At 35.3% G+C, this 25,981-nt stretch overlaps 1 protein-coding gene across 13 annotated transcripts in view; it reads left to right on the top strand.

The window, feature by feature from the left end:
* LOC115230663 (myoferlin) overlaps positions 1–25,981 on the top strand; it is a 208,485-nt gene that overhangs the window by 68,340 nt on the left and 114,164 nt on the right. For 9 of the 13 annotated variants that reach the window (XM_036499290.1, XM_036499279.1, XM_036499274.1 and 6 more), the window contains exons 5-6: positions 3,854–3,908; positions 5,459–5,670. In XM_036499290.1, coding sequence (XP_036355183.1) covers positions 3,854–3,908; positions 5,459–5,670 — 267 coding nt within the window. Of the gene's footprint in view, positions 1–3,853; positions 3,909–5,458; positions 5,671–8,180; positions 8,214–15,157; positions 15,538–25,981 lie in introns of those variants that run through there. The other 4 variants (XM_036499276.1, XM_036499275.1, XM_036499303.1 and 1 more) reach the window with 4 other exon arrangements.

Here is a 25,981-nt window from a genome sequence, read left to right as displayed (position 1 = left end):
ATTAGAATTGATGCTCTAAATCTTTGAGCACTGTTAATCATTTTTTAAAAAATTTTCCCTCTATTTTTATTCAATTGTTTCTAATGGGATTTTGTTTGAGCATAAAGACAAGGTTAAAAGATCTTATGATTGGCACATTTAATTGCAAAATGAAGAATTAAGTTAATGTCATGTGAAGACATGGTCTAAAATTATCATAAGTAACCTAATTAGTCAGAGGTGGTTGTAAAAGTTTCATTGCTAGAATGAGTGGAGGAAGTTCAAAGAGGTGCTACAACAAGAGTCTTTGGTCATTTAAAACCTGGAAGATAGTCATGACTAAATTAAAAAACCCAAAAGCCAACTTTTGAATTCAAACTAAGATTTTATATAATTCTGCAGTATTTTGCAAACAAAATTTAACTGTAAAATATGGGCAGCAAACATCAATGGCCAAAACTGAACATACTTCAAACAGAAGAATATAAAAATTTAGTTTCATTATATATCTCTCAGCATTTTAAATATTTAGCTTCATACTTAGTGTATTTATTTGCATAAAAGATGCAGGAGCATCTTAAATGCACCCAAATTTCAGCAGTACATATTCAGGAAAAGTTTTTAATATATTAAAGCTAATGGGAGTCCCTTAATGAAACTGGGATGATTTTTCTCTAGTCATTAGTTACCAAAAAAACAGCATGTCTTAAATGATGCCATCAAATACAGTAACTAATTTATGAATAGCTGACATTAAAATCTGGCCCCAACCACCAAAATAAACCAAAACATAAAATAAAAAAAAAACAATATACAGGGTGTTAAGTGGTGAGTTGACACTAACTTATTTGGTAATACTAAGTTTTGAAATTATCCTTTGAATTTCTGTATAAACAACCTATACATAAATGGCAAAAGGTTATTTGACAAATACAGAAGAGATTACTACATGGTGAAAGCATCAGATATAATATAGAAAGGTCATGTTTACATATTTGTGCTTAGCTGAAAGTTTGGGTTACATCATTTAGGCTAAAAGTCATACTACTGATAACAAGTGTAACCAAGAGTACAAGAGTATAGGTACTATAACAATAACAATAAAAGTCGGCTAATGCAGAGATGAAAGCTTTATCCAAAAAAAAAAAATGTAGAGGAAATCAAAGAGTAATACCCAACACCAGAGTAGGCTTATGGCCCGTCAGTCCAAAAGTTCCTTTCTGTTTGTCTTTTTAGGCAGGTACACCTTCCATTGCTGGCTTGCCAGGACTGTTGCAACATCACCATATAACTCATGTTTGCTAGCTGGGTGAACTAGAGTAATGTGAAATGAAGTGTTTTGCCCAGTCCCAGAACAGAAACCACAATCTTATGATGAGTACAACACCTTAATTACCAAGCCACATACCCCTCATCCCCTCTCTCCTAGCCTTCCACCCCCACTCCCACCTCTCCTACTTCTGTCCCATTCACTCCTTCTCCACTTCAGTCTGTTGCTATCATTCCCCCAGATCTTCCCCTCTCTGAGGTGGAGTGCTCCCTCCTCAGTAAGGGTCTGCGCTTCGTTCCCCTCACTCCATCCAGCAACGAATTTCGGACTCGTGCTGATATCCACAGCTTTTTTGTGTGCAGCATTAGGTTGTGTGTGCTTTTCCGCGACACTCCACCTGCTTTACTGACCTGGGCCACCGACCATCCCAGTGGATGCCAGTTCCAAGCAGTTCATCTTTTTGCCTGCAACAGGACTCTGCACCATACCACACAAGCAGGAGAACCCATGGCTGTCAGACAATTTTCTGTGACATCAACCCTAACATCTGGCTACCTAATTCCCCAGACTGCAACCCCCTTGATTATTATGTGTTGGGTGAGAGACCAACAAAACTCCTAGTAACACCAAAGATGAAGAGAAGGCAAGGATTATGGCAGCATTCACTAAATTAAACAAGGAGACTGTCTAGAAGAGTTGCAGGAGATTCCGAAGTCATCTAAAGGCCATGGTTGAAGCCAATGGTGATTTTATTAAATAAATTTAATCTTAGCATTTCAAGCTATTTTCATGTAATTTTGGTAAATATATCTGTTAAAATGAGGTGTCAGTGTTATTTTCATTTCTGCATAATTTAGACGACAATATATTCACCGCACACTGTACATACATTCAGTTTAATAGAATTAATAATGTATCGAATGAATATAAGTCCTGCCATTTGTTCCTACTCTGTCCTTATCACTTCAATTTTTCCAAATGTCACTAAGTAACTTAAAATCTAATTTGAATATTTCAAAATATGGTTTATATATTAACCAAATAAAATCCTCAAAATTCTTTTTAAACATTTGTGAATGGTAAAAAGCACGAGTTATTTTATGTTTATTTGAAGAATTTCATAGCTATACTTACTGGAAACTAAAGAGTCCAGAAGCTGGCTACCCGCATGGTTCATGGTCTCAAAAATTTGTCCTATGAAGAAAGGCTGAGGACGCTCGACCTTTATTCTCTTGAAAAACGCTGCCGCCGTGGTGATCTCATTCTCGCCCACAACATCATAAGCGGAAAGTGTAACCTCTCGAAAGAGCTGTTCTTCACTCCTGCTCCAGAGCGTCGGCTGCGGGGTCATTCCGAAAAGCTCTACCTGCGACGATTTCATCTCAATCGAAGGAGAGGAGCTTTTTCCGTCCGGGTTGCGGATCCATGGAACAAGCTGCCAGACGAGATGGGGAAGATGCCAACGACCGCTTTGTTCAAAGCCTCCCTTGACCTCAAGTGGCCTGAACTCTTTACATGAACACCACCCTGTACTTAACTTCATGTTCCCCTACATGGCCTTGCTATTTGCTTTTGAGCCAAATTAACTAACTAACTAACTAACTATAAACAAGAGCACTCAGAGAGCACAAACCTCCGCCAAGACAACACCAACGTTCTCTCAACGATTAGCCAGAGATGAATTTTAAAATGACAATATCTGAAATAAACTTGACTGCTCTCAAAGATTAAGTAAAAAAAAAAAAAAAAAAAAAAAAAAACAGGAAAAATAATCCAGAATCCTTGTCTGGTACCGCATTGATCCCAAAATCTAGTCAATTTGTGCCAGCCATGAGGCCAAACATCCCTGAAAGTTACATCCAACTCCATCCAGTGGCTTTTGCGATATCTCGTCCACAGACAAACAAACAAACAAACACGACTGAAAACAATACCTCCATCTTTGCTAAGGCGGAGGTAATAAAGGAATACAAGCATTATAGCAGCTTCACTTAACTACATTAGTAATATATATGTCTGTAAAGACATGTGGCCTAGTGGTTAGGATGTTGCGCTCAAGGTTGTGGTTTCAATTCCTAAACAAATGGTGCATTGTATTCTTGAGCAAAACACTTCGTTTCACAGTGCTCCATTCCACTCAGCCTTAAATGGGTAACCTTGCACTGGACTGCCATTCCATTTAGGGGAAATTTGGGGCCTGATAGCCTACTCAGCAGGGGGCATCATTCAAAAGTTACAACAATCTAAGGAATCATATTGTGGCCAGTAATGTATAACATCTCTTCTCAGATATGATACAGGATCAAATATGGTGTATTATATCCTATCTATCTAATGCTAGAGTAGAAAAAGAATGGAAAATGAGCATTTTGGTCCAAGAGCTTTTTGTAAGTTTTGAGCATATTTTGAAAGCATAGAATATGAACCAATGCGGAAAATAAATGCAGAGTCTCATAAAGTTAAAATATTAGAATAATTATTTTAAATATCTATGTTTACATAGCTTATCATAAAGTTATCTTATATCATCTTATCATGGATTTGTATTTGAATAAGCTTTTGATATTCAGAATAATTGAAACGATTGTAAACTTTTTTATTCAGGGTACTGTGAGATTAAAGTTGGATTATATAGCACCAGCTTCTACTACTTCGGGAGGTAAGCATTGATAATTATCTATTGAATTTTCATGATAAAGATTTGAAAAGCTATTCAATATAGAAAAATAAAACAAATTATCATTAAGACTTTGCTACCATCAGCTCAAAATCTGTTAAGTACTCAAAGTAAAAAGATTGCTCCTCAAGCACAGATTTGGGGTTCAGTCCTACCATGCAGTGCCTTAGGCAAGTGTCTTCCACTGTTGCCCCAGGTCAACCAAAGTCTTGTGAGTGCATTTGGTGAATAGGAAAATGAAAAAAAGTTTTGTGTGTGTGTGTCCATCCTTGTCTTGACTAGATGTGAATGAGTGTCACTGTCATACAAGTGGTGTTGAACATTTTAACTCTACCCTGAAAACACGTTCAATCATGGGGAAATATGACCTTCTCTGGAAATAAGTAAAGATTGTCAACATCAAGGACATCCAGCTATAGAATATTTGACTCAGCAAATTCTGTATGACCCATGCAAACATGGAAAAATAGATTTTAAATCAACAATGATGATGATGCTAACAGACTTTATTTTCAAACTTATAAATGGTCGATTGGATGTATATATTAATTGTTGTACTATATTCTCAGGTCATCTTTGATCAAGCACACACCTGTGACAGACAGGTAATCAAACAATTAGATTTGACCTCAAAAATCTCTTGTTCCAGATCTGTACACTCTCGTGTAGAGGACAGTGTGGGCATATCATATTCTCTCAACAATCCTATCAATTTTTACATGTCAGTAGATCCTAGTGAGAAAGTTGGACTTGGACAAAATATAGCAGTTGCTGTACCTTTGAATTGATTAGTGTTTGGAGTTAATAAAGATATTGATACTGTTCCTAATTGCATGTGAATGTTGAATTGCAGTTAGCTTACTGGACTGAGTTGGGGATATAGTGGTCTTATGTTATATGAGTGCTGTATGAAGTAAATTACATGAAGAGCAAAGCTGCAGGCAACTGAACTAGGAAAGTAGCTGAGTATTAAAAAGTATTTAGCAATATGTTCAGGAGAAGCAATTGTAATGTTATAGGCATATATTTCTATATCATTCATGCTGCATAATATTGCATTGGTGCATAATTATTGCAGCTTTTTTTCAACAAATTTTGTTCAACAAAAACAATAACAACATGTAGCAAAAACATCTTTAAATGATTATTCCTGAGCATATTCACCATTTACTTCAATTACTGCTTCCCATTTGCTTGGCAGACGGTTTGACCATCATTTAAAGATGTTTTTGTTACATGTTGCTATTGTTTTGTTGAATAAAATTTGTTGAAAAAAGTCGCAATAATTATGCACCAACCCAAGAAAAAGTGCCCTTTGCCAGTTGAAGAATCTCATGATGAAGGTAGACCAGTGAAAATGTTTGGGGATAGTCAACAGTGCTTTCTCAGAGGATATTGTGGAAAGGATGATAGTTTGATGTATCCTATTTAAGGAAGTTGTTGGTTTTGATGTTCAAATTTAATGAGAAAAGTACCCCCTTCATTTAAAAAACAAAAAAATTTATTGTAATAATAATTTTTTTTTCAAACAGGTGGTGGTGGTGGTGGTGGTGGAGGTGCGTCTGGTGTTGTTGTTACAACTGATGGTGATGATGAGGATGAGGATGAAGATGATGAGGAGCCAGCAGCTCCAGTTCAGGTTGTTGACCCTGTTACTGGAAATGTCACAGTTGTCAAACCACCCAAGAAAAAAAAGAGGAGATCTAAAAGGCAAAATCTATCAACAAAGAAACAAGATTTCCAGGTTATTATTATTACTACTACTATATGCTATTTATATGTTTATTTTTAAATTCTCTGTGATCAAAGACATTCTAGATAAGACTGGCTTGTCTTTCCAGAGTATGTACAGGGCTGCATTATCACATGTGTCTTTTTCTTGTTTATGATGCTTGTTTGTAATTTGAGAGAGATTCACCTGCCATTTCTGATATGTACATGATCCTGTGTTGTGTCACCACTAATCTTTAGGACAGGTGAGACTACATGAGAATTTATGAGTTTTAGTGAAAACTCCAGCTTCTGTTTGGTAGTCAGGGAAATAACAGTATACTCTTAGTTATTCAGTACCGATAGGGTTAAACATAGCAAAATATTGTTGTCTCTCTCAACTGATATGTAATACTTTTGGACTGTTAAAGTTTGAAGATCTTTAAAAATTGGACAGCAGCAGAGAAGGGAAACACAAGGGACATTAAGTAAATGAAACGAGAGTAACAATAACTGGTTTGGCCCTTTGACTGACCAGTACCTTGAAGGAACTGTACCACTTACATTAACATCTCTGGTCATCAGATTGACTCTGAACAAGCCAATAATTTGACCTATGAGAAATTGTAGACAGAATGGTCATGTCTTGAAATGCCTTTGTTCATTCAGATCTTGCTTGAAGTTAAACAACCACTTAGTAACAATGATTGCTGTTGAAATTTGGAAAGATTTGCCTTGTATTAGTGATTGAAGTTACAGTGAGTTAACTTCACTGTGGACCAATGAACCTATGCATGTTGACCTTTGTGAAAACATAATTCCTCTTATTTCAGCCTGCTTAGCTGACTGAATAATAGTTGGAAGATCCTGTTGTTTTAAAAGAACCTGTGTAAAAAACCTTTCCACTCACGCTGAGTGAATCAGTATCTTGCAATTTTAAGGTGTTTATTATTGCACTAAATTTACACATTCACTCCACTATTGACCTTCCTAGGTTAAAGACAATCTCCTTCCTTATTTTTGTTTTTTTAAGTTAAAAAAAAACAAAAATTCACAAGCCCCTTTAGATATTTTGAGCCATAGGGTGAGTGCATTGGCTGACATAGTTACAGATTAAATGTAATTACTTTATTTCATTTCATCCTACCGGGTTCTTAAAATCATAAGAAATCCACTTTACTATTAATCCTCTGATTATTAAAATGAGTACCAGTGATATACTGGGTTGATTCAAATGATTACTTCTTCAAGACAAAATGTTTGATTTGGGACTATTAAAAAGAAATCAATAGTCTATCTTTATTAATATTCTTTTGTATTCTATGCACAAGGCCCGAAATTTTTGGCGAGTGGGGCCAATTGATTAGATCGACCCCAGTATGCAACTGGTACTTAATTTATCAACCCCAAAAAGATGAAAGGCAAAGTTGACCTCGGCGGAATTTGAACTCAGAACGTAAAGGCAGACGAAATACCACTAAGCATTTCGCCCAGTGTGCTAATGTTTCTGCCAGCTTATATCTTCATTAATATTAGAAATAGTTTAAGGCAGTAAGCTGGCAGAATCATTAGCACACCAGGCAAAATGCTTAGCTGCATTTCATCTGTCTTTATATTCTGAGTTCAAATTCCACCAAGGTCAACTTTGCCTTTCATCCTTTTGGGGTCAATAAAATAAGTACCAGTAGAGCACTGGAGTCGATGTAATTGACTTAACCCATCTCCTTAAATTGCTGACCTTGTGCCAAAGTTTGAAACTGATATTAGAAACAGCTTAGCAATCTTCTAATTTAATTATTTCATTCTTTAGTAAGATCCTCAGTAGGAAAGCTCATTTTGAGGATCCTTTATTACTTACTTCCTTTAATTACAGATGAAGACACATTCATTAATTCTCTAACCTATCCCTATTCTATAATGTTTCTGTGCCATTGTAACCCTCATAAATGAAAACTCGAAAAGAATTAAGAATGATGTGCTTATATTGTAGTTCAATAACCACCCCCTCAAATACCTTTGTTTAAAGCAATATTAAAGATTGTTGACTGAATAAGGTTTTTCTCATTGGTAACATCTTGTTCGGTGTTGCTTGCTAGACATATTAAAATGGGTGTGTTTAGAAAAAGTCAAATAAAAGAAAGAAATACTAATAACAAAGTGGAATATTGACTTATGGATAGTAGAAGTATTTTTTAGCTCAGTGTTTCAGACTTTACTGTAGAGTTTTTCAATGGCTAAAACTACCAATCAATCATCAGTAGGCTGTGAACCTCAACTCTTCTTATTGATTATTTTCATTTTTTAAATTTATATTATTCATCGGGTAAACTCTTCAGATGAATTTTAATAATGTTTGAGATACAAACTGACAACAATCTCTCCATATTATTGCTTCCATAATCATGTATGCATGCTTACCTTTTGAAGTAGATGGACTAGCTGATTTTAAGGAACTTGGGATATGAAAATGTTGTCTTACAGAGTTATATAATTATCCTAAAATACTTATACAAAAGTAGTAGCTTGATGGAATTTAGTTAATTACAGTTCATCATCATAATGGCTAAAGTTTTTCAGGTAAGTGTACCAAAACATAATTTCTTGAATGAGCAGGGTAAGTAAAGTTGGAAGTCAAGAGTTTTCGGTGCAATTATTGCTAATGTTCACAACCATTAAGGTGTCTCTATATGGTTACTTGATCTATTAGAAAATGCATACAGATCTCTCCCAGATCCCTTTTTTCCAAGACATATTGGACAGTGTTGTCCTACATATCCCTAAAATGATGAGCTGCTTATGTACTTAAGTTTTACTTACACTAGAAATTAAATAGCTTTATCTAATCTGAAGGTTACATTTATCTTACATTTTCAATTATTTCTTTTCTTCAGTTCTTGTTAAATTTTCGATATTTTTAGTTGTAACTTTTTATGTAAAATTTATTTTTAAAGATATCTGATTCATTTAGTTTCAATTAGGATCTTGGTTCCTTTGAATAGCTTAAAACTGCATTATTCTCAGGAATTTGTAAAAATTGCTTTCTTATCTATACTGTTTTTAATAGGCTTATTCTCTGGCAGTGGTATATCAGGCCAGAAGTAGAGATATTTCTTTTCTACAACTTCTTAAAATTAAAAATAAATTTTTATTTTTTTATTTATTTATTTATTTTTTTCTGTTGATGTCACTGTACTTGTTACATCATGCTGAATCTAGTCCCGGATAAAACCAAAGGAAACAAAATATTCATTTTCGGATTTTTTTTTCTCCTCAAATAAAGCAAACTTATCCACCTAATCACACACATACACGCACATTCACTCTCTTCCTCTTTTTCCTTCTCTCTCTCTCTCCTTCCTTTTTTTATCATTTACCTTTCACTTGTTTCAATCATTGGTCTATGGCCATGCTAAGATATTGCCTTAAAAAATTCAGTGGAACAAATCGATCCCATCACCTGTTTATAATCCTAGTATTTAATCTACTGGTCTCATTTGTCAAAATGATAAGTTGCAGAGACATAAACAAACCAACACTAATTGTCAAGCTGTGGTGGCAGACAAACAAACACAAACATGCACGCATACATGTGTATGTATGTATGTATGTGTGTGTGTGTGTGTGTGTACATATATATATATATATACACACACACACACACATGACAGGTTTTTTCAATTCCCATCTATCAAATCCACTCACAAGATTTTTAGTCAGCCTGGAGCTATAGTAAAAGACACTTTCTCAAGGTGCCATGCAATGAGACTTGAACCTGAAACCATGTGGTTGGGAAGCAAGCTTCTTACCATACAGCCATGCTTAAGCCTAAAAGGTATTCATGGTTTCACTGGAAGTTCTATTAATTTCTTTTTATCTAATATAGTAAGATTAGAAGAAATGGGCTCTAATTTGTGATAAATTTGATTACTAGCTTTAAAAATAAAACAAACAAAAAAAAACTTCACTTTTCCCCAGAAAATATCTTAAGCCACTTGCATGATATCAGTTTCCGTTTGTAATTTTTTTGGTTTCGTGATAAATTCTCCAGAACCTGCAATGTTCTGATATGATTTTTTCCCCACTCAAAACTTAGAAATAAGGAGTGAAAACTTTTGTAGAGAAATGAATTAAAACTTTCCACTACTTAATGAGGTTTATTTGAATAGAATGTTTCAGAAGTAAAATTACTGCATTATTAATATGTCAAGCAGATCAATAGTTATGTCAGTGTAGTTTTATATGCATCATCATCATCATCATCATCATCATCATCATCATCTAACGTCCATTTTCCATGCTGTCATGGGTTTGGTGGTTTGACAGGAACTTCCCCAGCCTCCATAGTCTGTATTTGTTTGGTTTCTGCAGCTGAATGCCCTTCCTAACACCAGTCACTTTGCAGAGTGTACTGGGTGATTTTTATGTGGCACCAGCACCATTGCTTTTTACATAATACCAGCACCAGTGCTTTTTGCAAAACAGTAGAATCAGTCTAAGTAAAGTAGTGCTGGCTTGTGCCACCAAACGGTGAATACTAAAAGTTTGCCGTGTGGAAAAAATGAACTTTTTGTGAAGAAGCAAGGTCTAACATTTTGGGCAGATCTCTTTCAAGAAGAATTTTCTGCTCGAAAAATTATATTTGTTTCTCTTGTTTGCTCTCTGCAAACTATTCTACGAGTATTATGGTTCTTTTATTCTTTTTCAATGAAATATAGATTTGAGTATTTGTGGTATTTTCCACATTTACATGAAATTAACTATTAGTTTTATTTGTCTCTTTCATTTGACAGATTTGATCTGAAAGTAGGTGGACATTTCTTTTTGTGATGCGGGATAAAGATATTTTGCTGCAAAAATTTTTACTTCACAAATTAATATACACATGTGCTTCATTTTAATTTCTCATAGTGTAGATGAGTTTTTTGGTTTTGTTTTGATTTTTTTCGTCCACAAGTTTTGGAGTAAATTGATTTGAGACTCCTTTCTATTAAATTATTTCTCAGTTGTAAAATAAGTCAGGCAAGAGTTACGTACCTTGATCAGAAACGTAAAGCTTTATCTGTTCGTAGATTTTCAATATGTTGTCATATTGTCTTTATCTCTCTCAAGCCATCAGTCTGTCTAAGAACACCTAAATCTTCATGAGTAGCTATATCGAATATTTTTTATTTTGTTATCAATCTCCCATAGTATTGGTACAATATTTGAACCCTCATAAACTTTGATCTGTCAATGACAAGGTGGATGCATTAGTCAACAAATTAGATATTAATATCAATATATGAATGTGTATCAGACTCTTACAATATCTCCTGGGATATTTCCGGCCATTTCAAGCAATTCTAGAATAATTATGTATTTCTTGCAATTTTAGCTAGTTACCATTTCCTATAAGAAAGGATAAAATTATCCTTAGATTTGCATCAATGTAACCCTAAGATAAGGCCCAAAATTTTTGAGGCTATATAACTTCAAAGGAGACTAAGTGTTTATTTATTTACAAAATTAGTTAAAATTGAACTGATAACTAATATTGCAGCAGATAATCAGCAAGCATAGTATGAGTCTTCAGTTAAATTTCACCATGTCTTTGCACGTGTTATACCCTCGGAATTTTTCTGCTTATTATCAAAGTTATTGTGATGGCATTTAAGTTTGTAGACCTATGAATGATAAAGCTGGTGGATTCTCAGAGCAATAAACCTATCAGTTGTCAAAGAAACAGTTTATAAACAAACAAGATTTCTATATTTTGGTAGTAAACTTGTGAATTTATCCAATTACTTAAAGATAATGCATTGTCTGTTACTATTTGCAGAAATAGAATACACAAGCTCATGATGGAGCCTTTCCATTTTAGGTAGAGGTGCTAGATATAGAAGGCAAGTATCTTTGAAAGTACACCCTACTGCCTTTGCACAAAAGTCAGACTAGGCCAGGTTGGAATGCCTTTGATCCTAAGCTTGCTCAGTAAGCATTGAGTTAGGGTTAGACAACTACTACTAAAATACAGTTTCTTTATAAAGAGGTTTGCATAGAGTTGGTTCAGATATCTTCTTTGAGCAGTCCTTTTTTTTTCTACTAAGATTTAATTGTTCTTTGAGTATTTATTAATCTCTGAAAAATGTCAAAATATTTTTTTCTGACATATGCTATCTTTAAATGGAAAATATCTACACTTATAATTATTGTAATCATCAAACTAAATAATATTGCTGGTTTAAAATAAAGCATTGAAACTCTGGACCTTATATAGCACGAAAACACCGGAGTGAAATGCCATCAACCTTGCATTTCAAACTACAAAAAACTGATTCTGTCTATTGACATGTTCCTTGTGGTTTAAGCAAACAAGCATGTCTGAAAATGTTAACCTACTGTAAAGAGAAGAAATTCTAAATTTATTAGATAGATGCTATAATTGAGTGCAAGTAGACAGTATATTTAGAAAGTATATTCATTGATTCTACTCAAGTGGTAAACATTCTGCCTGACTGAAGAACATTTTAATACTCACAAGATAACTCAAAATTTGCAAGTCCTTTTGTAAAGGGAAATAATATGCAAAACATGAGTTAGTTCCCTTGTGACAATTTTTTTCCCCACATAAAAAATAATTATCATGAAATTATTGTATACAGTGCTCAGGTGCACCACAACTTATCAAAAGTGCATATAAAGCATATGCAGTAATGTACAAATGTCTGGGAAGTGAACAGTGTATGAGTCAGATAATACTTGCGTGTGTATGGAGGGGAGAAAATCAAGTGTAGTGTTGGCGAATCTCAGGAAGTATGGAAGTTTTGAAGGATGCAGTGCTCTGACAACTGATGCTGGCAGTTTGTTCCATGTTTCAGCAACTCCTAGCATGAAAAAATGTTTCCAAAAGTCATGGGAGCTATGCTGTTTTCTGACTTTGTAAACGTGTCCACGGGTGTTAGACAGGTGGAGTTTGAAAAGGTGCTCAGAGTTATTGTTAGTAAGAAGGTTAATAACATATGCAACAAATAAAAGGGGGCCAAGAAGAGATCCCTGTGGAACACCAGATGTCATCTTATAGAGTGAAGAGTGCTGTCCTAGAACTGTGACAACCTCTTTTCGGTCGATAATAAAGGACTTGAACCAGTTATAAAGATCATCTCTTATACCCATTGCAGAGAGTTTCACCATAAGTCTTTTGTGTGGCACAGAATTAAAAGCCTTAGGAAAGTCCAGGTAAACATCCACCCAGGAGCCACCATCAGTGATTCGGGTAATGTCCTCAAGAAGCTCGATGAGTTCATTACAGCAGCTGAAGTTAGGAATAAATCCAAATTTTGACGGCTGTCAATATGTAAATATGTTTTGATTAAAGTTGACAGAACTTGAATTTAGCTATAAAATTCATTATTCCTCTCTTGAATTCAATGTTGAACATTCTGTTGGTAAAAAAACAAGTCCTCACAATCTAACACTCTAAAGTTGAAATTGATTGACTGTTTTCTTATGAATTTGGTTTTTTGGTGTTCTTAAAATTAACTTCAATTAATATATTCTTAGCTAGAATAAATATATTACTCTATTTTTTTGAGAAAGCTTTGTAAAAGTCTTTTATATTTTATATCTAGATAGTGTTATTTTTGGTTGCTGATAGGCAAAGTGTATACATATTGTGCACTCTTTTTGCATATTTGAAAAAATATTTAATATTTCTTCAGTATTCTAGTTTATTCTTGAGTTGACTACATGACAGAGCTGTTTGGTGAATCATTTCACTTATGAATTGCTTCAAGGCTATGTATATATTCTTCTAAACTTGGATTCACAGGAATAAATGTGTAATCTTTAGTACAGGAGGACACAGGTTTAGAAAGAAGTGGGGAGAAAGTAATTTCAAGGAAACGAAAAACTTCCTTTGCTCTCTAATACCTATTAAGGTTGTGAGAGTCACTAAAAATGTCCTTAACTCCAGATACTGAGAATATAACAGAGCATCTTCTCTTAACACAAGATACTAGAATATAGAATATGCAACTGTTTTTAGTGGTGATGGGGTGTGGGAATAATTTTAAATATGGACAACCAAAAAGAAAAATTTACTTAACATTGATACTCAAATTTCCATCTTAGCTCAGCTAAAATATTCCTGGTTTTACTGTTTCTAATCTTCTATTCTTGCTATCCATAAATATGATTGAATTATTTCGTTATTGTGCTACTAGGTTGGTGCTTTTTTTTTTTTTTTAATGCTATGAGTGAATTGCAAGTACATAATCTGGGAAGTGGGTTCATTTATAGAGAGAAAAATAAAGTATGCAATCTATATAAAATTACTGTTTTGGTCTTAAGAATTTAATTGCTCTCATCCTTCTATAGATTTTTAGAGACTTTATTAGCAGACAGAATTTCACCACTGCTCTGGAGGAAACTATAACTGCTTAAAATATGAAGTACTATAAGAATGGAACTAATTTTGAGTAGTGGAACATTGAATGTTGTGAGTAAAGTCCTGGACTGACAAGAAGTCAATGTGGCTTTTAAATTTCCTCAATTATCTTCAAAGAAATTCCAAAGCTATTTCATATTCTAATATCTTAAGAGGTGTTGCTTTGTCAGTATTTTTACTGGTGATGGAAAATGTATTAATGGTTGGAATAGACTAGTTTCTGATATGAAGATTAGAAGCAATAAGACCAAGAATACTTCATTTGAAATAAGATGGGCATTTTGTGTAAATAATTTTGATTATGAACAACTGAAGAACTAATGTTTTTCGGTTATCAATAATAGAGCCTGAATTAGAAATGGCCTCTTAATTGAAACCAAATAATGTGATCAAGGTTAGTTTCTTTTTGGAATATTACTTTTTAACAGTGTTTTTTTCTTTTGACATTGCAATACATCCTAACGGCAAGTGCTATTCTCATGTATGCAGTTTTAAACAGCCTCCAGAAATTTATTTTCATGTTTCTTTTCTTAAGTTCTTGAATAAATGGAAACCAAAAACTTTATTAAATTATTACATTATAATTAGAAAGCAATACCTTCTAGGTTTTTATGTAGCAGTTTTGTAAATATTGTGTAGAGAAACCTTCTCATAATCATAGTCAATAGAATTTTGGCTATATTTTAGCATGAATAATTTGTTCTGAATCTCTGTGTTTTCATGTGAAAAGAGAAATAACTTTATTATATTAATATTCTGAAATATTAAAATTAGACCTATGACTAAGAGTTTCCTCACCTTCATTATTATTTTGACATCTGTGCTAGTTTCAGCCTTCTACATTGATGATTGAATTTATCAACACATTAATATTAGGTGTATTGATTTTTGCCTTCTTCCCCTCCCACTAATATTCTCTCTATAACAGTTGTGATATAGGCCATTTTGGTTTACTTATCATCTGTTATAATTACTCCTGTCAGTGATCATGAAGAGTTATATTTCTGTTTGAACCCAGTCAACTTTTGTTTATGAACATTTTTACTAAATGTTCACTTTAATTTAGGAAAGTATATTTTCAAACACCGTGGAAGATATGGATATACTAATTGTTTATCAGAAACTTTTACCAACATAATTTATATAAAGTTTTGAATAGCAGTGAGAGAAGTAAAAAAAAAAAATGCTACAGCTGGATAACTATGTCATAACTTGGTTGATAATACATTCACTATGTTTAAGTTAAATCGGAGAAATAGCATAGCTAAAAATAAAGGACCTCTTCGGAGAGAGAGTTTAAGGGAGACTCTTTCACGGAAAAATAACTTAGATTCAACAATGAAAATTGATTTAAGTGCTGTGCCTCCTAAGGAACCATTAAAAGAAAAACCACCTCCAAAAATGTCGCATTTAGTGCGATTTCGATGCAGGTCATCTGTCACGATGCCAAACGCAATGGTTGCTTCTGCATTTCAGGTAAATAATTTTTTCTAAATATTTTGCTAAGTCTTGTTCCAATTGGGTAGTTTTTATGTCATAAAAATTAACAATACTTGTGGGAGTTTTTTTCTGAGTAGAAGTAATAAAAGCACTCATATGTCGTCGTTCATCATCATCATTTTATATTGCTTCTCCATGCTTGCATCGGTCAGGTGGCTTTCCTGTTGCCAACCCTCACCCATTTCCAAGCAAGCCAGCATTTCCCCATGGTCAGACACACTTTCATAGAATTCTGGAAATGAAGGAGACAGCTTGTATGACAGTGTTACTCATTTCTAACTATCATGATGTCAAAATGAGATACACACACAAACACATGTATGGCTAGCTTCTTTCATGTTTCCACCTACCAGATTTCACTCACAAGGCTATAGTAGAAGACACTTGTCTAAAGTGCAATGCAATGGTACTGAACCTAGAGCCATGTGGCTGAGAAGCAAACTTCTTATCACACAGCCACATCTGTGCTTTGAGATCGCCAGCCTCGTCTGGCACCTGTGTCGGTGGCACATAAAAAACACCATCCGAGCATGGCCGTCTGCCAGCCTCGTCTGGCACCTGTGTCAGTGGTACATAAAAAACACCATCCGAGCGTGGCCGTCTGCCAGCCTCGTCTGGCACCTGTGTCGGTGGCACATAAAAAACACCATCCGAGCGTGGCCGTCTGCCAGCCTCATCTGGCACCTGTGTTGGTGGCACATAAAAAACACCATCCGAGCGTGGCCGTCTGCCAGCCTCGTCTGGCACCTGTGTCAGTGGCACATAAAATCACCCACTACACTCTCGGAGTGGTTGACGTTAGGAAGGGCATCCAACTGTAGAAACACTGCCAGATCTGACTGGCCTGGTGCAGCCTTCGGGCTTGCCAGACCCCAGTTGAACCGTCCAACTCATGCTAGCATGGAAAGCGGACGTTAAACGATGATGATGATGATGATGATGATACATAATAAATGTAATACTATTTACTGAATCTCAGTTTTTTTTATATGCTAGACTACTGGTGTTAAAATTGATGTTATCAAATTAATATCCAATTTTTCACCCTCATTTTAATTTTAAATATATATATGTATATATATCATCACCAACCTCGTCATCATCATTTAGTGTCTGCTTTCCATGCTGGCATTGGTTAGATAGTTTGACTGGAGTTGGTAATCTGGGGAGCTGCATTAGTTTCCAGCCTGATTTGGGCTTGGTTTCTATGGCTGGATGCACTTCCTAATGCCAACCACTCCAAGAGTGTAGTGGGTGCCTTTTACATGTCACCAACACTGGCCACAGCTATGATTTCACTTGGCTGCACAAGTCTTCTCAAGCATAACGAATTGCCAAAGGTTGCAATCACTTGTCATTGTCTCTGAGAGACCCAACGTTCGAAAATCATGCTTCACCACTTTGTCCCATGTCTTCCTGAGTCTTCCTCTTCCACAGGTTCACCCCACAATTAGAGATTAGCACTTCTTTACACAGCTGTCCTCATCCATAATGGATATATTTATATATACACATTAAATGATGATGATATATATATAAGCAATAATAAATCTCAGAGCGAGTTATAAACAGTAGCTACAACACATCGTGACGTACATTTGCCATTTAAATATGGCTAACCCCTAAGGGTGGATGCTACTGTAGTTTGTAGCCCCAGGAGGACACCTGTCTATGGCCAGCTGGAGGAGGTGTCCTCCTGGGGCTACAAACTACAGTAGCATCCACCCTTAGGGGTTAGTCATATTTAAATGGCAAATGTACGTCACGATATATATATATATATATATATATATATTTAGAAGTAACAACTAAAATAATTCTTTTTCGCACATCTCCATTGTATTTTCAAGTTACTGAGGAAAGGGTGCAATATGAAACATTTCCAAATAAAAGTCCTGTTGGAAATGATATCTCACATCTTCTACCACTAACCCATCTGTTGCCTAGGCCACACCCAGTGGCCAGTCTGAGTCTATATAGAATCCACTCTCAATCTTTCATTTGGACATGTGCAACAAAGACTTTGAATTACTCTTGTTCAAAGTTTCTTTGCCACTCTAAGGTTTATCTACTGTCTCTGCTACACTCTACTCACTTTGAATTACCTCCAACTATTTCTCTTTCTCTCACACACACGGGGTGCTAAAAAGTTCCTGGCTTTGGGTAAAGAAATATACAGAAGGATCAGTTAATTTTGATTTTATACAACATATTCCTCTCTGATTCACACACTTATTGCACCAGTCCTTCAGTTTTTCTAAGCCCTATAAATGAACTCAGAAGGTTGAACTTCCTGCTAGGCCTTTTGTGATACCCTTAAAGCCAGGAACTTTAGAGCACTCCCACATATATATGTATATATATTAATATATATGAATATTACACACACACACATATTGTGTATATAGGTGCAGTGTGGTTGTATGGTTATGAGGTTTGCTTTCCACCTACACATTTTCAGGTTCAGTCTCACTGTATAACACCTTTAAGCAAGTATCTTTTCCTACAGCTTCAGGCCAACCAACTAAAATGTTATTAGTGGGATGATGATGATGATAAAACTGGAAGAAGCCTGTTAGCCTCATCACCCCATCATCTCTCTGAGTGTCCAGCCATAGAAACCATGTTGAAGCAAACACTGGAGCATGATACAGTCCCTGGACCTTCCAAACTCTCTAACTTATGCTATTATGGAACATGGATATTAAATGAAGTGTGTGTTTGTGTCTCTGTCTTAACACCATGTGGTAATTGAAAGCAAGTATTACTGTTAAACAAGCTGTGTTCTTTGCTTCTAGCCTTCTGTGTTAATGTATCCATCCATGGGGAAACATTATCTTGCTTGATGACAGGCAAGGAAGGGCGGTGACTGGAAGGTCATCCACCTACAGGAAATCTGTCTCAACAAATTCTGTCTGACCCATGCAAGCATGGAAAAGTGGACATAAAAACAATGACACGCACATCTACAAATACATACACCTACACATATACATCAGTGCATACATGTATGTGTGTGTGTATGTATGTATGTATATATATATATATGTATATACTTACATATATGTATAAGTACATGTGTGTGTATATGTGTGTGTGTAAGGAGTAAAAACCCCCTTCAGTCATGAATGACTCTGGGATTGCACCTAGAAAGTCACCCTCTGATGCACATATATACATAAATGCATACATGTGTGTGTGTGTGTATATGTATGTATGTATGTACATATGTATGTGTGTGAGGAGTAAAGACTCCCCTTCGGTCATGAATGACTGGATTGCACCTAGAAAGTTACTCTCTGAGGCATAAGTCCAGGCGAAGTTGTTTATAGAAGACTAGCAGTCACCCATGCATACCGCCCCCTATGCCACCCATGCATAGCCAAAGGCCAATACAGCTTAACAACAGTGACATCGCAAATCAGTTCTACAGATGAGTGAACTGGACCAACGTAAAATAAAGTGTCTTGCTCAAGATCACAACACACTGCCCATTCCTTGAATCAAATTTACTCCCTCATAATTGTGAGCCCAATGTTCTAACCTCTGAACCATGCGCATTATACACACCCAGATGCACAACACTATCTCTCCTATCTGTATACATGCACACGCACATACATGTGTGTGTGTCTGTTTTCAAGAGGTCTTGCCCACTCCATGACAGTTTGGATTAGACTGAACCTAAAACTGATGGTCGCTGTATTGGTGGTGGCAGTATTCACATGCCTACTACAGTTATATATTTCTCTTAGTATAAAGTATCAGATTAACTACAGAAAGGAATTGGAATGAGAGCCATCTAGCCTCCCTTAAGGTTTTTTGTGTCATAAGTAAAATGAAAGGTTTTCAATTTGGGAGTGGAAACTAGCTTTCCATGACCTTTTGTCCTATCAAGTGCACATAGAAATCTTTAGAAAAGAGAGATGGAACCTTGAGATGGTGGCAAGTTCCGAACTCCATTTAGTTGTAAATCCATTACTGAGTATCTTGGATTTTATTGTTGTTGCTTAACCCAGTTCTGCTTTGGTCAAGGAAATGTACAATCAAAGACATTCAGACTGTGATAAATATTATCCATTGTGCCCCCTTTCTTTTCATCAAAACTGTTTTACTGTTTTGGTATGATTTGATTGAGATCTGACTGTTATTTCTATCAGGTTCAGTAACTGCATAAAGTGTTCCTTATCGGCTTCATATTTTGTGTATTTTTGGCAAGTCAGTTGAAGAGACCATTTTTCTGCTAAATTAAGCATTACCATCATTAAAATATGCTTAGTTGTTTTGGGTGATGTTTTCATGTGAAGCAGACAGGATGGCCATAGCTGTATTGTCTTGTGGTCATAGGTCTATTCAATCAATCCTGATTTGATGTTAAACAATAGCTGGCTAATAGTATTTGTCAGTATTATAACTGGTTAGTAAAGCAAGTTGCTCCTACTCTGCAATGCCTATAAACAGCTAGGTGGACTGGTCCATTTATTCGATGGTGTGGTAGTAGTGAAAGTATCCAGAACAATGGCTAACTGTTCCTGCACTTCTGTGAATGTAAAAAGCAGTTTAAATTTTCTATCTTTACCAACTAAGAATATGAAGAAGGTACTGATATAATAGATCTATTATTTATGCATCAAAATAGCGATGATAGTACTTCTATGTATGTAGTAGTTTTCATAGCTAAAACATTAATTATTCATACTGTATGAGTGAGATGATGAAGGGATTGAGGGAGAAGTTCTGGAAATGGAAGGAGGTGTTTGAAAGCAAGGGTTTGAAGGTAAACCTTGGGAAGACAAAGGTAATGGTGAGTGGGGTTGAAGGAGAAATTTTAGTGAGTAAGGTGAAACCATGTGATGTATGTGGGAGGAGGTTTATAGCAAATGCAGTGTTGTGTATGAGATGTGAGAAATGGATTCATGGTAGATGTACAAAAATGAAGATGACAACCCCAAGACTGGCAGGAGAGTTTGTGGAAGATGTGAGAAAGGAGCTTGGAGGGCTGGTAGAACAAGTGGAAACTCTAGGTGACGAGGTGGAGAGAGTGAAAGAGTTTTGCTATTTGGGAGATAGAGTGGATGTGAAGTAGCTGTGACAACAAGAGTGAGACTTGGCTGGGTGAAGTTCAGGGAATGTGGAGCATTGTTATATGGGAAAAGGGTCTCATTGAAGATGAAAGGAATGGTCTATAGGAGTTGTGTGAGAGCTGCAATGCTGTATGGGAGCGAGACATGGTGTCTGAGTGAGAGAGAGATGGCAATTTTGAGAAGGACCAAGAGAGCAATGGTGAGAGAAATGTGTGGGATGAAGCTGTTTGATAAGAGGAGGACTGAGGACTTGATGGGGATGCTGGGGTTGAAGGAATTGGTGAAATGGCTGGCAAGGGCGAACGTAGTGTGGTGGTATAGGCATGTGTTGAGGAGGGTGCTTGAATTTGAGGTAGGATTGCGAAAGTGAGGTAGACCGAGGAAAACGTGGAGGGTTGGCTTGAGAAAGGGGAACACCCAAATTCAAGCAAGATGGCTATGGCATTGAGGTAGATCCGACCACCCTTGTTAACGGGGACAAAACCTGGATTTAAAACACTGGAAGATAATGACGACTCTAATACACATATGAAATGGTTTTAAAATTTTATATTTAAAAAAATTTTTTATGAAGTTGGCATTTTCTTTTTACCTACTGAAATTTATGGATTATTCTCATAGCTCCAAGCAACGAGTCTTTTATTCTTCTTCAAGCCTGCGTCAATTTTAAGAATAAAGACATATTGTTATTCTTTTCAAGCACCTCAGTCTAGCTGAGAGATATCAGCTTTGCTCATGGCCCAATTAAATAGGATTGTTGGGAGATACCCAACTGTTACTCTTATGATAATTTATGTAAATTCCAGTTTTGCAACGCTTTTCTTCTCATGCACACAAATATTGAAATATTTAAAACATGTCAGCAAATTAAGCACAGGCATGGCTGTGTGATTAAGCTTGCTTACACTCACAATGTTTGCAGTTCAATCCTGTTGTGCAGCACCTTGAGCAAATCGCTCTCTGACTATAGCTCCAGGTTGACCTGTGTTTTGTGAGTGAATTTGGTAGATGGAAACTGTATGGAAGCCATCGTATGTGTGTGTGTCTGTTTTTGCCCCCACCCCAAAGAAAAAACACACATTGCTTGACAACCAGTGTTAGTTTGTTTACCTCCCCTGTAATTTTGTGGTCCTGTGAAAGAGACCACTAGAATGAATATCGTAAGTACTTAAAAATAAGCACTAGGAACAATGCATTCAAATAAACCTTACAAGGCAATGCCCCAACATGGCCACAGTACAATATCTGAAAGAGATTCAAGATAAAAAAATCATTTCTGTTATAAGGAACTGATTTCTGAAATGACCCTTTATAGCACCAATATAAACTATTTTTATTTCCTAAAGTTTGCAAATGAAAAGCTAGATTTTGTAATGCAGTGATATAGGAATACCAATGAACACTTAATCTTCAAGGAGTGATAAAAGCAGCTTTTGCCTTTTTCATGCTCCTACTATTTGGTTATAGCCCTGAAAGCTTGTCACTTATACAGTGCACTTACACTTATGGTTGTGAACTGATTTACTGTTGTCACTTATTTATATCAAATGGATTGAGTTTTTATACATTGCTGTTGATCAAATACAAACTATTGACTCTTTAGTTGGTTCGATACTATCATCTCTCACAGCTGCAACCGTCACATCTATAATAAATTGGTTCAAAGCAGAATTTTCTTACTGTAGTTCCTAAACTAATGTTGAATAATAATTTTACCTCGTTCTTCAATGTGTTGTGCATTATGGACCATCATTCACTTCATGAAAAAATGAGAAGACAGTTTCATTAGTTATGCTTATTAAAATTTTTTTCTCTGCCCTTTGTAATTATTTCTACTTCAAAAAAATATGTTAAAAACTATCAAAAGCTGTCCATTTCTTGGATGTTTCTATTGTTAAGCAGGAGTGAGTTTTCTTTTATTCTTCATTAGTAAGCTTGGGTTTAATAGAGTGAAGTATATCAAATATAAATCTTTACACATTTATTTCATTTGATTTGATTTTCTCATTGCAACTATAAAGTCTTTAATATCTTGCTAAAAAAAAATCAATTACAGCTGCTATAGTTGTGTTTCCATTGTTGGTAAACAGCATTTTCCCAGCTATGGGTAGACAGCTGAATATTAAGAAACTAGTAGACCAATACTCAAGATACATTTGTCATTTAATTTTGAACTGAATTTAATTTTTTTATCACTATTGCAGCTGTATGAATCACACCAGTATTATGTATATAAATTGCCATAATATTTAGTGACTTAAAACATTCTTCCCCTCTTGAAAAAGATTTGGTTGTTTACTAATCAGGTCATTCCATTACTATTTTGAAATGTTACAGAAATGGGTTTTTATTTTTCTCCCTTTGAAGATAAGCTTGATTTTTCAGAAACTGAAGAGAAAGTATATAAAATACTTAATATCTAGTAGACAGAAAATAAATAATACTGAAACCAATTGCAGCGTGGAAGGTGTTTTTAAGCCATTTAAGAAACGCACAAAAGCCGTTCGATTCACTTCAACATTTAAGTTTAATTTGTCAAAATATTTTCGTTGCTTTAAGACCGCGACCTGTTCACTGACAAAAATCCGTGCTGCTATGTGAGTACATCTCCGTAAATAATACTGAATTCTGAAATTACATTTTAAGGCAAGGAAAATAAAACAGATGGTAAAGAGTTGGATATATCTTTTAGACAGTCTAATTTGGTGTTTTCAGACATTTTTAAAGTTTTTTTTTTAATCCTACTGTTTCAACCCACTATTTGTATTTCAGTTGCTTTTAAGAATAAATATTTTTATATATAATCAATAATACTGAGTTCTATAAATATTTTCAATTCTAATCTGATATAGCACCTTGATTTGAAGATCTTGTTACAGAAGTACTCAAGTTAGGAGTTTAATAGTTTTGGTGTTAAACAAACTTTAAGATATATTTCAAAACTGTGAAAAATGTGGCCTGAAATTATAAGAAGAAAATAGCAGCCAACTCTCTACTAAATTACACGCTACCATCATTGAAAGACATTTTGTTGTTTTTGGTGCTCTGTTCATGTGAAGCAGTCAGGATGGCCATAGCTGCATTGCCTTGTGGTCATAGGTCTGTTCAATCATGCCTGATCTGATGCTAAACAATAACTGGCTAACAGTATTTGTCAATATCACCACTGTGGAAGTGTGTGGTTTAGTGGTTAGGATACTGGACTCATGATGATAAGATTGTGGTTTCGATTCCTGGACCAGGTGACATGTCTTCCTGAGCAAAACACTTCATTTCGCATAGCTCCAGTCCACTCAACTGACAAAAATGAGTAATCCTGTGACGGACTGGCATCCCATCCAGGTGGGGAATATATGTGCCATGAAACCGGGAAACCGGCCCTTCTGAGTCAGTATGACTTGGGAAGGTAACTTTACTTTTTTTTTAGTATTGCCACTGGTTAGTGAAGCAATTTTCCCCTACTCTGCAGTGCCTATAAATAGCTAGGTGGACTTATCCATTTGCACAATGGTGTGGTAGTTGTGGAAGTGTACAAAACAATGGCTAATTGTCCTTGCACTTCTGTGAATGTGAAAAGCAAAGTTTAAATTTTCTAACTTCACCAAATAAGAATATACTATTTTTAAGGTTGAAACTATGAAATATTCAGAAGGGAACTTTGGAATATATCAGCCATTGAACTTCCATCTTGAACTGTTTGGTAACATGACTTTCTGTTCTTACCCTTCGTTTTGTGAATATTATATTTTATCTGACTTTCTTTACAGATTTCAGATGGATATATCTTCCTATAATAGAGATTTATTTTTGACATCCACTACATGGTTGTTTGACATGTTAGAGCCAAATTCCCCTCAAATCCAACCTTAGCATCTTGAAAACGGAAAGCGCATGTTGCACAATGTAGCCCTAGATACACGAAAAACAGTTGAGGTGGTCAAGGTTGTAATGCCAATTATAAGCTCTCTTGATCAAGGTTGACCTCATCAACAATCTGTTTCATATTAAGAACTTCAAATTCATGTAAGGGCCATTTCCTGTAACCCTATCACCACCACCACCAAACCTCATATCCTCAAAACTGCAAAAATTTCCTTTTGGTGATAGTGGTGGGGGAGGTCTAAAAATACTCTAGCCTTACAAGCTAATTATTCTGGCTGGTAGAATCTCAATTAGCACCATTCCATATCAGAGTAAAAAGTCATCACAACTCTCTATTTCTGTCTCCCCTCTCTCTCCCAGTCTCTCTTTCTCCCTCCCTCCCTCTCTTTCTCCTTTCTTCCTTTCCTTTTCTACCTCTCTCTCTTTCTCTCCTTTTCCCTCTCTCCCTATCTCATCCCTTTCTACTCCTCCCTCTCTCCCTGACTCTCTTTCCTTACCTCTGTCTCCCTTTACTTTGGATAGAGGACTGGGAACTGCTCAGATTTTGTGGATGTGCTACCTAAGTTCTGCTACATATCCTAAATATATTAGGAGTAGAAGTAGTGATAGCTTATTGGTTCAGATTTTATGAGATTTTCAGAAAATGTTAACCCCTATTGGCAACACGTCCTCTTTTGCCTTCATATAAAGGTAGACTATATGAAACATTGATTGTAAAAGTATTTTCTATGGCATAGATAGTCTTAATTTAATCATTTCACGACCATATTTCAAAAGAAATACAATGCTGAAATTTATTTTGAAAATGATCAAGAAATTTAGGAAAATAATTTTTTTCATTATTGACCTGGTTTTTGGAACATAACTTAAAAGGATTCTTACATTAAATTAAAGTGGAAAATTTTGATCAAAAAATTTTCAAGTTTAGATGTCTGGTTTGGTAGAAACAGAGGTAGTCTCAAGTATACTGAGAATTAAAAGTAGAAGATAGTCATGTTATATGTAGGAAGATACGAGAAATATATTGGTTCACAAACTGAATATATTAAGATGTATTTAGCTTGACCATATAGTATTTATATAAGTTGCCATTAAATAAATGTTGTTGATGTAAGCATTTTAATTCATTTCACACTGTAGTCTACAATCATTTTTTTTTTTTTTTACATAAGTCTAATTTGCAATTGTATTATTTAGAAATAAAAATATCATTTATAAACAATGATAAAATACACGATTTCTGTTTAAATTTTCTTTTATATTCATTTGGTTGACCAGTTACTCAGTTAATGAAAGGATTTTAAAACTGAACTGTAATAAGTTAACTATACATATATTTTAAAAGTCTAGTTTCAGTAAGGACTCATACTCTGTCAATTCTGGTGTGCCTAAGGGTTCAGTTCTGTTCTCTATAGTCTTTCCTTCATATATCACTGTTCTATATGCTCTCATGA

Source organism: Octopus sinensis, linkage group LG2 (assembly GCF_006345805.1).
Source record: "Octopus sinensis linkage group LG2, ASM634580v1, whole genome shotgun sequence".
Lineage (NCBI taxonomy): Eukaryota > Metazoa > Mollusca > Cephalopoda > Octopoda > Octopodidae > Octopus > Octopus sinensis.
This window is presented reverse-complemented; position numbering and strand designations above follow the sequence as displayed.